The sequence below is a fragment of the Lolium perenne genome, chromosome 2, assembly GCF_019359855.2.
Source record: "Lolium perenne isolate Kyuss_39 chromosome 2, Kyuss_2.0, whole genome shotgun sequence".
Taxonomy (NCBI): domain Eukaryota; kingdom Viridiplantae; phylum Streptophyta; class Magnoliopsida; order Poales; family Poaceae; genus Lolium; species Lolium perenne.
In genome coordinates, this window is record NC_067245.2 from 88075272 (window position 1) to 88089340 (window position 14069).

General features: G+C 40.1%; 1 protein-coding gene and 1 long non-coding RNA gene across 4 annotated transcripts; one reads left to right on the forward strand and one right to left on the reverse strand.

The window, feature by feature from the left end:
• Positions 1–210: 210 nt before the first annotated feature.
• On the reverse strand, positions 211–5309 carry LOC127328708 (uncharacterized). 3 transcript variants are annotated; one of them, XR_011751766.1, is made up of 5 exons: positions 5124–5309; positions 4487–4741; positions 3414–4258; positions 1286–2703; positions 211–426 (listed from the first exon to the last, which is right to left on the reverse strand). It is a non-coding gene; the product is annotated as an uncharacterized lncRNA (long non-coding RNA). The 3 variants fall into 3 exon arrangements; XR_011751765.1 differs by lacking the exon at positions 1286–2703; XR_011751764.1 differs by having other exon boundaries at positions 211–2703.
• A 6620-nt stretch (positions 5310–11929) lies between these two features.
• On the forward strand, positions 11930–13370 carry LOC139835535 (uncharacterized). Its single transcript, XM_071825393.1, has 2 exons — positions 11930–12959; positions 13366–13370. The coding sequence occupies exons 1-2, from the start codon at positions 11930–11932 to the stop codon at positions 13368–13370; spliced, it is 1035 nt and encodes a 344-aa protein (XP_071681494.1).
• Positions 13371–14069: the final 699 nt, after the last annotated feature.

Consider the following 14069-nt stretch of genomic DNA (forward strand, 5'->3'; position numbering starts at 1 on the left):
CGTACAGAAAGAAGGTGAACACACAATAGAAAATTACAATAGCAGTAATGTGAAGACACACATCTATGCTACCTTGGTGGGACCTGGATATTATCGAATATCGAAAACTGCAAATGGGTAGTGTGCATCCCCTATCGCCCTGATCGAGATGAAGTGCAGGTTCATTGTTCTTAAAGAGTTAGGAAGAATCCAATGGGTATACTGCAATAGTGAGAGATACTCTGACATGATATTCATATGCAGAAACGGACAAACAGTTATCCAAGAAACACCTATATGTAACAGTAGAAATAAACATGGATGCTAAATCAAAAACAAAGGCCCATAGAAAACCACATCTGTTTAAAGAAATTGCAGTAGGTTGAATCCATAAAATACATTTGCAGCCACACAACTCTCTGATTCCATGTTTGGGAAACTCCTTTTCTGCAACAAATCAAAACAGTTAAGCGAGTACTTGTGATAGCTCCTATCAATTAGCAATGTTGTATAAAGCCATTAAGAACTAAGGGGTTCTGTTTGGTAGCTTAGGCTTTTTTAAGTATTTTGGAAATACCATAGTTAAAAATACTACCGTTTCAAATACTTTGAGGTGTTTGGTACCATTGAGTACTACAGCTTCATAAACTATGGCATCTCTAGAAGTATAACCATAAATTTTTTGGAGTATCCAAGAAAGAGGCCGAACTCTCTTTTTCTAGACTGAGAGATGAAAGTGCTAAGTATGTATTTAGTGCCCAGGCATAAGAATAATGTATTGTTGCAGAAATGTAGTCTTTGTGTAAAAACATCTACCCAACAGAGTCTTAAGCAGTTCAAATCACTTCCAATTTGAAACATAACCATGAAAGCATATTTAGTGTATGATCTTAATCCCATCACCTGCTAGTAATATAATGTGTTGCGGAAATATGGGATTGCTTACACATAAACTGTATTTTGGCATTCTTCCATTTTCTCGATTTCAGATGTAAACATTACAATCAATGAATAAAAAATAAAATAATATTTGAGAAAATCTTGTTGTAGGTTGGGGTAAGACAAAGAAATACGCCTAACTGGAAAATATAAATACTTCAGAGTGTGCCTTATGTTAAAGAATCCACAACCCATAGCTATGCTTACGTAGGATGAATGCAAAAAAATGTCTTTTGTTTTCTCTTTTGGCTCTATCTAATATAAACACAAACACAATAGAGCAACCCAATAATGATACGAATTCTCGATGCTCCTAGTAGGACATGTAAAGAAAGAAAATAGTAATCAAACAATAAGACACACGAACCCGTGATGTTATTTGTAAAAAGGTAGAGGGCACTTCCCCGTGATATTATTTGCTTAAATAAAACTGTTTGAAAAATAGTAATAAGCGAACAAACTTCAGATTATCCATTTCTTTCATGAACTAAGAAACAGGACTTCTTCAAAAGGTGATACATAATATGACACATTAGTTATATCGACGACTATAGTATTATGAGAACAGTAACACATTAGTGGTGCAAGAAAAATGTTAAGACTTTTCACAGCAAGTTGATGATATATCTATGGGCCAACTCCTTTGTTTACATATATGACTAAATAATGCAAGCCTTGCCTTGAGAACAAAACTTTCAGCATCCATGATTATTGCGTCAATCATAAATAACAATAGGGAGAACACTTTATTTGCAAGGATTTATACTTGAAAAAGGATGACAAACCCCAGAAATATGAAGAAATTCATGTGGGAGGGACCAAGGAGATTCTCATGGGATAAATATCGGCTTTAAGTAAAATAGCAACAGAAATAGGGAGCAAAATTCCAAGTGCCTAACATGAAATAGATAGAGGTGATAAAAACGGAACTATGACTCATACTCACCATACTGAAAAATTCAAGTAGTTTGGTGACAATCCAATTAATACATCGATTTGAACCTATTGCTTTTAAACATATATACTTACTTTAACAGTTCAGTGGCGTTGGCTGATTGTTTATCCAGCTCTTGTCCCGTCCTACTATATTCTATTAAGGCTCTTACGAAGGAAGAAAAATAGAGATACATAAATAGGGAACGAATGGGTCCTATCTGCAGTGTAGATATATCCAATATTTTTCATGCTAGCTCCTTTGGTCTCTTTTTCTTTTATTTTATTAAAAATAACATTTTATATTCTATTAAGGCTCTTACCAAGGAAGAAAAAACAGAGATACATAATTAGGGGATGAATGGCGGATCCTATCTGCAGTGCAGATATTACCAATATTTTTCCTGCTAGTTCCGTTTGGTCTCGTTTTCTTTTATTTTTATTGAAATAACATTTTTTTTAGTGCATGAATGGCAGAATGCCTGTCGGTCCTTCAAAATGATTTGACAACATTACTCTTATGTTTACATAGTCCATTTGGTTTTTTATAAATTGGCATAATGTGGTGGGTAGAATGGAGATGAGAAGAAAATTAAAGGAAAATCTTAAAACTACACAACAATGGACAAACTATAATAATATCGCGACAATGCTTCATTACCAGTTTGTCCTACCATGATAATGTGCAAAAAAAACTAACATACTTACCTAAGGAAAACTCATTAGACTACTTGGTGGTTTTACAATATAACTATGTAAATATTGCTAATTAATCGCACGAACAGGTAGCATGAAGTGAAGACGAAGGAATAGCAAAGAGGGGCTGAAGCAATGCAACTGAAAATTTTATGCCTGCAAAGACATATTATTTAGCATATCAAATATCCATATAAGTATAACTGGAACAGATAGCATAAAGATTGATTAGTAAAATTGTGGATTTTTTCCTGGTAATATGGTTTAAGCTTTTGCTTGAACACACAGTCTACAATGGTATTTACTTTTTTAAAGTTCTGGTGAACTTCAAGCTAAGAAATATGCCTCATTGTGATATTACATTCATGAAACTCTGTATGATCAATTTTCCCTTAGCTAGATAGAGGTAATACTTTTGCTCTTGTTTGTTTAAGCGTTGGAATAAAACTACAGTCATTTTCTTGGTCTCTGGATGAATTATTCCATAAGCAAAAACAATAATTGAGGGCAGTACCAATACCTAAATTAATAGAGAACCCGTAAAGTAAAACTGAGTAATAAAGAATTATGAATTTAATTATTGGTTTAAACCTTGCTTTTCAGTTTCCACCCATGCCCGAAAACTTTGCATTGACACTGAAAACCTTGGACTGAACATGTATACTATTTAGCAGAGCAAATATTCAGAGCAGTGAAGTGGAATTGGTATAAATGTACTTTAAGAAAAACATTATGGTTTACATACTTCTATTTAAATAGATCTAGCTCTTGTGTTCAGGGTTATTTGGCATCATATGGAAACAAAACTAAAAGGACCGGAGTTATTCAAGGATGAAAGATAGACAGATTTGAACTTGCTAACTCACATTACACAGCCCTGCGATGTCCTCTTTGTTCAATGATTCTGTAAATGTTGAGTTCCTCCTCTCTTCTACTTGATTGTGTAACCCATAAGATACGTACACTGATACACAGTGCCATAATCAGCGCAGGCAAGTTTTCCTTGAGACTGAAACGGCGATAATAATTTGGATTCTGCAAGTGCAAATTGACATCAAGAGAAATTAGATGCTGCAAATACAGTAGCACAAATAATATTTTATTTGATACAAACTGTTATACATTATAATGTTTGACATGTGTGCAAAATAATATTAATTGAGATGCATACAAGTCTACCAAATAAATTATGTTAGTCTTAATGAGAATAGTAATGTCTCTGTGATGCGCTTATACTTTTCTAAAGACTATGGTTTAGCGCATGCAGCACACAAGTTAATTAAATCATAGATGCAACCATGGATGCTTAAGATTACATAGAAAAGTAATAGATAAGGCTGAATACATATGCCAAGGATAAAACCAATCTTGGCCATGCAGACATCCATCGATATGAAAACTAATCTAGGCTCTTAGCACAGATGCCATTGAATGGTCGAAGGTTATACTACCGGTAGAGGCATGTGGTGACGTGAGACAACAACATATTGAGCAGCTTATGGATCTGATTATAGAATAGAGAGCTTATTCATGAGATGAACTGGACTACTGCCAGCAGGTTGATCCAGCAATTCTAGCCGCCACACGAAGACAGAGGCAGCTTCTCCCTGGGCATATTGCGCCGGTGTTACACCATGAATCAATTGTAGGATTCTTAGCATGTAGATTGGCTGCTGGATTACTTTGCCTCTGCGATATCATCACATTTGTCCTGGTGAGATCATGAAGAATAGAAAAATAGTTATGCCCAAGGACGTTAGCTCATCGTGCAGGCAGAAAAAGATTTCATTTAACGTCTCTAGATGGAAGCAAATCATATAGTACCAAAAATAGGAAATCTAGATTAAGATAAACCTAAGATTTGTAGGATGGGTCTAAATCAAAGAAACCGTCCCGGACTTGAAAGTCAGCCACCACCATCACCCCCATGTTCCTCCACCTGACAATTAGACTGCGGATGCGCGCTGCTGCTCTTCCCTTCGCCGACCGGCACACCAACCAACCGCCACAACCATCCCTTCCGATCTGCCAATGCTCTTAGGTGTATGGCCCCTCCAATGCTGCTCCACGATGTTGGCATCTCCAAGACTCCAACAGCACAAAGACAATGTAGTGACAGAGGAGGCGAGGCTGATGGAGACGATGGGCACCGATTCAGCATCCGCTCGTAGGAATGGAGAAGAAACTCGTTTATCTACACCAAAAATACCAATCCAAAACAGGAAAAGGAAAGGTCAATAAAAGAAGAACAAATCAAACACGAAGAGGAAAGAATTCAGCAATCCGAAGAGGAATCTATAGAACGGAACAACAAATAGGTAGATGGAGGCTGGGGCTACTCGCGCTGCCACTCTCAAGCCCCCGGCGGCGGCGGCCTCCGGCCAGCCAGCGGCGGCGGCAAGGCACCCTCTCGCCTCCTCACCCCCTGTTTTATCTCTCTCTCTCTCTCTCTCTCTCTCTCTCTCTCTCTCTCTCTCTCTCTCTCTCTCTCTCTCTCTCTCGGCTTTGGGTGCCAGACCTGCTTGATTCTGGCGAGGCCTAAGGAGGTTATACCCGGAGGAGGGGTGGATGCTCACCTTGGTTCTTCGAGCGTAGGCGCCGGCCTCTGGTGAAATTCCGCGGTGGCCCGGCTCCCTTGATGAGTGGCTCGATATAGCAGTTCTTCTCCACGCCAACCACCTTCGAAGGGGAGAGCGCCGAGCCGCTCCACCGCAGCCAGCCGCCGACGAATGGGATGTGGGCGGCGAGGCGGACGACACCAAAAAGGCGGAGAAGGAAAAGAGAGAGAAAAGATGTGGAGATAAAAACAAGGATCCCTCGAATCATTCCGTAGTGATTCTGTGCACCGCTTTGACCAGCCGCTTAAAGAAAACAGGAAATAGCTATGTCCACCCAGGTTATAAAGAAGCCCAACACAGAACTGAAGAAACACGAAAATTTGAAGGTAGCACCAAAATTGTACACAGTAAAATCACTGCAGTAATGAACCATAATTTGACATACGTGTCAGCACACCATTAATCCCAAGAAAAACTCAAAATTCTGTAAAAAAAGATGTTGGTTCCCAAATAGTGTAGTAGTTATTTGGTTAAGTTTGAACTAGAGCCACGTCAGGTATTATGGAATGGAGGGAGTAAATTAAAACATACATTGCAAAAGATACAACATGCAAGATAACCAAAAAAAAAAAGCGGGATGTTTTCGTGTAGTATTTCGTAGGGTGCATTTTGTCGTGTGCTATGGATTGTACTCTATCATGGCGTCTTCAGCATGTTAAGAATTCATATAGATCTTTAAAGGGTTTCATATGTCAGTGAACCTAACATTTCATAGGATGTATTTTGTCATTCCGCGTGCTGTGAGCTATGCCCTCTCGGGAGGCAGGACATTTGTGCATGACATCAAAACGCAGTGCATTATAGGGGAGGAGATTGTTGCAGCGGTATGCAATGGAAACATGTGTGCTCATGGTAAGATAAAAAAAATGCAGGACATGCCATGCACTACTCATGGACAAACATACAATGCACTCAGGAAAGTGCATCCGAAGGTAGTGTAGAAACAAAAACCAAAAAACGATGCACTGCAAAAACCAAAGACATGTCATAGGAAAACCAAAGACAGTGCGCTGGAAAAAGAAATAAGATGTGGACAACAAAACCAAAGGTAGTGCATAGAAAAATAAAAAAAAGCGTTGCAACGATTAACCAAAAGGCAATGCACAACAAAACCAAAGGTAGTGCACAACGAAAACAATGTTAGTGCATTCAAACCCGAAGGCAGTGCAACCTACACACTCAAGGCAGGGCCAAAAAAATAGTTTGTCAGAACATATCAACATGGGATCTTGTTTCAAAAATCTCGATGTGAACAGCACATCTGCAAAAAGGATCATGATTTAGACACTCGGTTTAAGGGATATTTCATTTTTCATGTTCCAATCTACAAAAGAGGAAAAAAAACACCGGTGCTCTCTCCCTTAGGGTAATTAACCATAGTACAACAAGTAGCAGTGTGGCACATTGTGGTTCACCCGTGGGGGTAGAACTCCTCACCACATGTCGCTTGTCACCTGGGTGGGTGTACAAAATCTCACATCCTAGAATGTCGCCATTTTTCTAGCTATTTTGTTTTTTCCTAGTTTTCACATTAATTTGGGGATTAGTCGACCTCACGTGTGTGTGCGGGTGTTGTTTTTGTTTGAATTTTCATTGTCTGGGAGTACCATAGCACATCCATGGTCGAGTTGACCTGGCATAGGGAACATGATGACCCAAACTTTGTATGTGACTCGGACAGCGGCCATATCGCATGGCAACACATGGCATATGATAAACACTTCTCAGAGGACACCAACCACAAGTTCTTCACATGGGGTGGCAAGTATGGAGTTGGGTGCTTCTTCTCGGAGTGGCTTGATGCAGAGCACTCACCGCAACTGCGGCAATAAGTGTGCTAGCTATTGTGGGGCAGATCTTTGAAAACCAAGAATGAAGGAATTCTAATAATAGACTATCGTAACTTGGTTGAGTGCCTTAAGGAATGTTGCCTTGTCAGATTGCCTTCCTCGTATTTTATATTAGCTCTTTTTTATTGTTTAGTTTCTCAATATTTCCCCGTTGATGTTGGCTTGTATCTTTAGCATTCCCTTGCTATTATGAAATGATAAGAATTTTCGATTGCATTTTCACCAAAAAAAAGGCATGCTTGGAAAGAGGGTAAAAATAGTGTGTCTACTGGTACTTAGGTTAACATTTGCACTTAATATTGGTGGACACCTTAAATTTTATATCCAGTCCAAGCAACATTTTACGAAAATAAATTATACCAATTGTTTTTGGATAAAACAAATGGTGCTACCCATATTTAGGTTGGTTAGATCTCTATGCTTTAACTCTGCAAAAATTTGAACATCCACTTCAACCTTTTTTAAAGACCGATCAAGACCCTTTTAATATACTTTTCCATAAACACGACAATTAAAATAGTTTTTACTAGTTTCTATCCACTTCAACTATATTTATTTTTGTCGAGGTGGATCATATCATTCCATCTTCACTGCACCTTATTTATCCACTGACTCTTATTCCTCTATTGACTCCCCATATTGGAAGGGATTAATGTGTGTTAATAACTTTTCTTTAATATAGGTCATTTTAAAATTGGAAATGGTAAACATATGTATGTTTGGAGAAACCTCCTGCCCCATCGATACCCATCATCATATAATATTGCGCAACAAAAAAACATTATGGATGCAAATGTTTGCAAGTTCCGGTTTGTGAAAAACGTTAAACAATAGTAGATGGGATGTGTGGCTTCATTTATGTGAAAGGTTAATGATGGATCAATTATGTTATGAACTTGATAGATTTATTTGCAAGATCACTAGCATAACGTTATTCTCGAGGACCTAATGAATGAGCGGCACTGATTTCCGCAAAAATACCTTTGGAACTTAAAGATCCCAATAAAGATTAAAAAAATCACATGGTTTCTAAAAAACAAAAGTGTTACTCAAAAAAGATAACCTCACTAAAAGAAAATGGACTAGGTGTTTTGTGATTTGGAGTAAACAATTGAAAATTTATTTCTCTCATGCTCGTGTGCGCAACTTATTTGGGCATTGTATACTTCACTTAATATCCCTCAATCCACCAATATTCAAAATATGCTTGGAAATTGGTTCAAAAACTAACATAAGCAATAAAGTTAGAGTATCCATAGAGTTCAGCGTTATGCTGGTCTGTTTGGATTTTTTTTTGACAAGAACAATGGAGAAGACCGGGAATGTGAAATAATATCATCTTTAACAAGGTTGGAGGTACATTTTGTTTGCAAGTTATCCATATGGCTTCTTATTGAATCAGTAGTGGTTCTTTCTACCCCGGTGGATGAGTGAGAACCTTTGGCCACTGCATGAGCCGTCTGCTGGCGGTCACGCGTGATAGCTACATCCATGATGGATTGAATTTGTTATGCTTGTTATTTTTTCGATGGTTGATACATATTTCAACCTTTTGCGATCTATGACATATAATAATTGAGTAATTTCTTCTCGATTACCCATAGGAGAGCTATGTGTTTTGTATTCAGCTAGAAGGGTGAAAGGACAAGAGTCCATACAGAGATAGGCCACCGCCGCGTACAAGACGATCACGAATGTTACATGCCAGCAGCGGAGAAGCAACCAAAGGAAAAGAACAACAATAAAACTGGTTGTATTATTCAATTAATACAGAGGCAAGGGTTTTATTCCCTATTTTGAATACAAAAATCTGCTGATTTTCTTTGATCGTGGAAGCCAGAACAGCCAATTACGGATGGCCTATTGAAAATCTGACTGGAATCCTTACCCGCTGATGTACCTGTCCAAGTGATCAGCATGTTATCCTTTTTTTAGCATAAGATCAAAGCTATGTTCCTGGATGCACACGGCTCCTGATGGTCGCTCAAGATATCTTGTGCCAGAGGCTGGTTGGCGACATACTAGAAGGCTATGTTGATGTGTAGTCATAGTATGTGTTTATGTCGATGTTTGATTTTTGTATCAATCTTCGAGGATGCGTGAGTTGTAAACAATACTATTTTAAACCTTCTTTTAAATAAATGTCCGTGTGCATCGTCATGATGCAGAAGCCGAGGAATACCCCCATTTCGAAAAAAAGCAGAAGATCAAAGCTTGATCATAATGTTTACATGAATATTCAGATCACGGGGAGGAGTGATAAACCAAACGTGTCAGCTTATATCTAGTGTAGTAGCCATTCGCTTTTCGCTTGTGACAGTCTCTCTAAACTTTAACTTCTAAATGATAATCTCTTTCAAAATCAACTAACATGTTAGCTGAGTCAACCAGTTCACGACATCATGGGTTCCATCTAAAAAAAATCTGGTTTTTTTCCCAGTGAATAAAAAAAATCTGGTTTTTTTAGAGAATAAAAAAGAAAACTATAGGGACAATTGGCAACAATTGGTTTAAGTTGGACCCAGTTATGCTCCCATATCTTCTTTGGTTTAAGATTTTTTATGGACGTCCTCCCAATTGTGCTTGTAAGAAGTCATAAGTCGGAAAATAGACAACTTTCAAAATGTGTGCACTCAGCAAAATAGGGTCTTGGAGTATTGTTCATGCTTGACGAGCTAGCATCGCCATATTGAAAATTTCATCATCTCGAAATCCCAATCCACCAAGAAACTTTGGCATCGTCATGGTATCCCAGGACACCCAAGCGGTCTTTCTTTCGCCATTTTTACTTCCCCACCAAAATTTCCTAATGATGGAATTAATCTGCTGACATAGCCCTCTGGTAGCTTAAAAACCGCCATCATATAAGTCGGAAAACTCTGTGCCACCGCCTTTTTTTAGACAATTCAGTGTTTTTCCCCACTGTGTGTATTTATAAATTTTCAGGAGAGTTTAGGTACAAAAGGCAGTTGCTAGAGGTTAGCAACAACTTGCTAACTAGGAGACCATAGGCCCAAAGAGGTGTCACACCGCCTTTATCAGCACCTCTTTACCTCCAGCAGATAAAATCATCTCAATCTATCCTTGCACCCTTTTCCAAATACGGTCCTTCAAGTATTTAAATGCCCCATTTTGACTTCCCAAACTCTGTAGGAAGACCCAAATATCTTTCATTCAAGGACTCATTTGGAACTTGGAGAAAGTTTTTAACCATATCTCTTGTTACATTTGGGTACCCTTTACTGAAAAATATCGATGACTTGGATAAATTAATACACTGCCCCGAGGCATTACAATAGTGTTCGATCAGTTTCTGAATAAGAGCTACACCCTCTTGATTAGCTTTGAAAAAAAAGTAGCAGATCATCAGCGAATAAGAGGTGATTCACCATAGGCGCTGTGGGTGCCACTTTCACTCCTTGATCCTGTTCAAGTACTTCCCTACTCTTCAACAAACATGACAATCCTTCAGCAGCCAATAAGATCAAATATGGGGAAATTGGGTCACCTTGGCGGATTCCGCGAGAAGGTGTGAATTCTTGCATCCTTTGACCATTGAATAATACCGAAAAAGAGACAGATCTAACACCCCTCATTACAGATTGAACAAAATGAGGATTCAACCCAAGTTTCAACATAATTCTCTCCAAATATATGGACTCAACATGGCTGTATGCTTTCATCATATCCAACTTCAACGCACAATGAAAATTCTTTTTGTTCTTCTTCTTTTTCATAAAATGCAAGCACTCGTAAGCCGAGATAATATTGTCAGTAATAAATCTAACAGGAATTAATGTTGATTGTTCAGGAGAGATGATATCTAGCAAGATTTGCTTCCGCCTATTTTCTTGCACTTTTGACACCATCTTGTAGATTACGTTGCACAAGCTCATTTGCCGATACTAACCCAAAGAAGATGGACTTGGACTTTTGGTAATAAAACAATGAATGTCTTGTTTATATCTTCTGGGGTATCAACTCCACTAAGAACACGCAGTACATCGCTAGTAACTTCCTCATCACATACATACCAATTTTTCTGGAAAAAATGAGTCGGGTAGCCAACCGATTCAGGAGCCTTGGCAGGAAACATCTGAAAAAAGAGTTTCTTTAACTTAAAATGATGTGTATGGCGCTATCAAAATAGCATTCAACTGTGGCGTCACTTTACAAGGCACATGCGACAAAACCTCTTCTATTCTGATTGTTCCCTCTGAATAGTACAAATTTTGATAGAATATTGCGGTCATGGAATTCAAGTCCTCAACATCTTCTGTAAATGTACCATCCTGGCGAGCAATACGGGTGATTGCATTCTTACTCTTCCTCCTTGAAGCCTTCTGATGGAAAATATAGATGCTCCTTGAATTCCTAATTCTCATGATGGAATAGGACTGGCCCAATATTTACTTTTCTCCTAAGGCCGAATTCTGTGGGTGTGGTGTGTGTTCTTGTAAGCCGAGTTCGCCACCTTGTATTGTATCTTGTCGTCGTTGAGGGTGTTATTAATTTAATGTCGGGCCTTTGGCCTATTGTCTAAAAAAATCAGTTCATGAAATCATGGGTTCAATCTAAATGGTTATTTTTGAGAGAATAAAAAAAATCTGGTAACCGTGCTACGATGGAGCAGGACTGGCCCAATATTTAGTTTTCTCCAAAGCTCGAATTCTTTTTCAGACTTCCAAATGGGCCCAGTTGAATTGCAAACCATGCGGGCCAATGCTGCCACCGAATTAAGGATTCATTGGGATTGCTGCAAATGGAAAGGCGTTACTACACAGCGCTGTGAAGACACTGCTCGTCCCTCCCGTTGTTCTTTTCCCACTCCTGCGGCTGTGAAAATTTCTTCCCGTCGCCCCCATTCCCCCAGCCCCCAAGCAGAAACAAACCCTAGATCTTCCACCATCTCTCATGGAGGACCGTCTCAGCGCTCTCCCCGACGAACTCCTGCTCCAGATCCTCATGCTCCTCCCGCTGATCCAGGTAGTCCAGACCTGCGTCCTCTCCCGGCGCTGGGGAAGATTCTGGACGGAAACTGAGATCCTGCACGTCGTCGACAGAGAGGTCGACGGCGGCGGCGTGCCCGGCCGCTTCGTTCGAGTCGTCGACAGCATCCTCTCCGTCTATGGCAGACAACCCAGCCGCGCCCACTGCAATTTCCAAATCAGCGTCTCCAGGGAGGACAACGTCGACATCGCCCGCCTCACGTCGTGGGCACGCAGCGCCGCCGAGCTCTTCGAGGGCGATTTCCTGCTGGGCGTGGACACGCAGCGGAACGAGGGCTCGGGCTCGGGCTCGGAGGAAGACGAATTCTCAGAGTGGTCAGACTCCGACTTAGATCAGGAGCCGGAGATCTTCGAGCTCCCTTATTTCGAGTTCGCTAGGAAGATCACGATCACGCTGAACGCAAGCTTCCTCTTCCTCGCCCTCCCGCTGGAGGCCGGGGCTTTCAAGGCCCTCACCGAGCTGGTGCTCACGAAGCTCAGCTTTGTCGACGGCGGCGATGCAGCGCTCAGCGAGGTCGTCTCGTCGTGCTGCCCGCGCCTGGTTACGCTGGTCATGCGATTCGTCCAAGGCGTGACGGCGCTGACGCTCCGCGCCGACTCGCTCAGGCACCTGACCCTGTCATGCGTCCACGGGCTGAGGCTACTTGACGTGGTGGCGCCCGAGCTGGGCACCATGGCGGTGCACCGCTGCTTCGTCGCAAGCAAACGCGCTGTGCTGCGGATTTCAGCGCCGTGGCTTCTGAGGTTTGAATGGGCGGACTGCTGCCCGCAGCACACAGAGGTTGGCCCCACCGACCACCTCAACACGCTGCTGGTAGGGGAGATTTGGCCCGTCTCACAGGATCAAGGATTCCTAGCCCATTCCAACTTCCACATGATCCTAAGGCATTTCAGGCGCACCCCAGCTCCTGGAACTTCGTCTCCCCATTCATCCTGTAAGTACAAAATACTTCACTCGTTTAGATCACATGCCCAATATTGCATATATATTTATATATTTTCTTTTTTTCTAAAAAAATGTTGGGAGAAACCCCAGTCGTCTCTGCAACAAAATATACAGTCTAGCTAGTTATTGTTAGCTCCTAGAAAATACACAAATGAGTTGTTCAGTGGGTTCATATCGTTAGCAGTGTTATACAATTGCAGTAATATATGTTACTCCTAAGTATATATATCTGAAAGGCCTCACACATTCTCTTAATCTTGTGTTTGGTTATTTCCTAACTTGCGGTGTGCCTTAGCACCCTACACTACATGTCATACACAAGATTTCTTGCCAAGTCTTTCCATAAGGTGTGGCCAATGATTTGCTCATATATATTTGTGGTCTTCCGTACACAGCTTAGGTAAACTAGCTTAGCTTCTTAATAATCATTTCTTAACCAGCCATACTACTTTGATTGATGGGTGCTGTTTAAAGTTGATTATTGTATTTGTTAATTAGCTAGTCAAACATATGCACCCGGCCAGATTCTTGTATTTGTTAGCTATTCAAATATATGCACCCAGATTCTTAAAATTTATCGGAGTAGAGTGCCAAATATATAATAAAAATGGAGGGTGGGCTCAAAATAGGTGCTAAGGAAAATTATAAAAAAATATCGATATTATTTGAAGAAAAATTGAACAAACATAGACAACACAGTAATATTTTCTGTGCAAACGGAAAATAATTAACTACTAGATAACTTGCTAAATGTGGCGGTGTGTTCCACAAGAAAAATGAGATGATTTCCTAATAGAAATACATCTTTTAAAGGAGAAATGTACAACAATGCATCAACCTCAAGTGAGTTGTGATCTAAAAGTAAGCAAGATTATTGACACTACATTAAACAGTTAGTTTCTGTTTGTTTTGGAATCAAAATTAATGAAAGCGCTACGTATTGCTCATGTACATAAATGAAAAGGCACATCTAAATTTGGCCATGCGTTCCAGAAGTACATTTTTTGTATGGAGAGTGTGTTCCAGAAGAACTAATTGAACCAAGAGCAGAACTACACGTTCTGAAAAGAATAATAAAGATAGACATGGCCGGGCTTAA

What these genes read in the sequence shown, in the direction of transcription:
- LOC139835535 (XM_071825393.1), top strand. Translation starts at nt 11,930, where the DNA reads ATGGAGGACCGTCTCAGCGCTCTCCCCGACGAACTCCTGCTCCAGATC.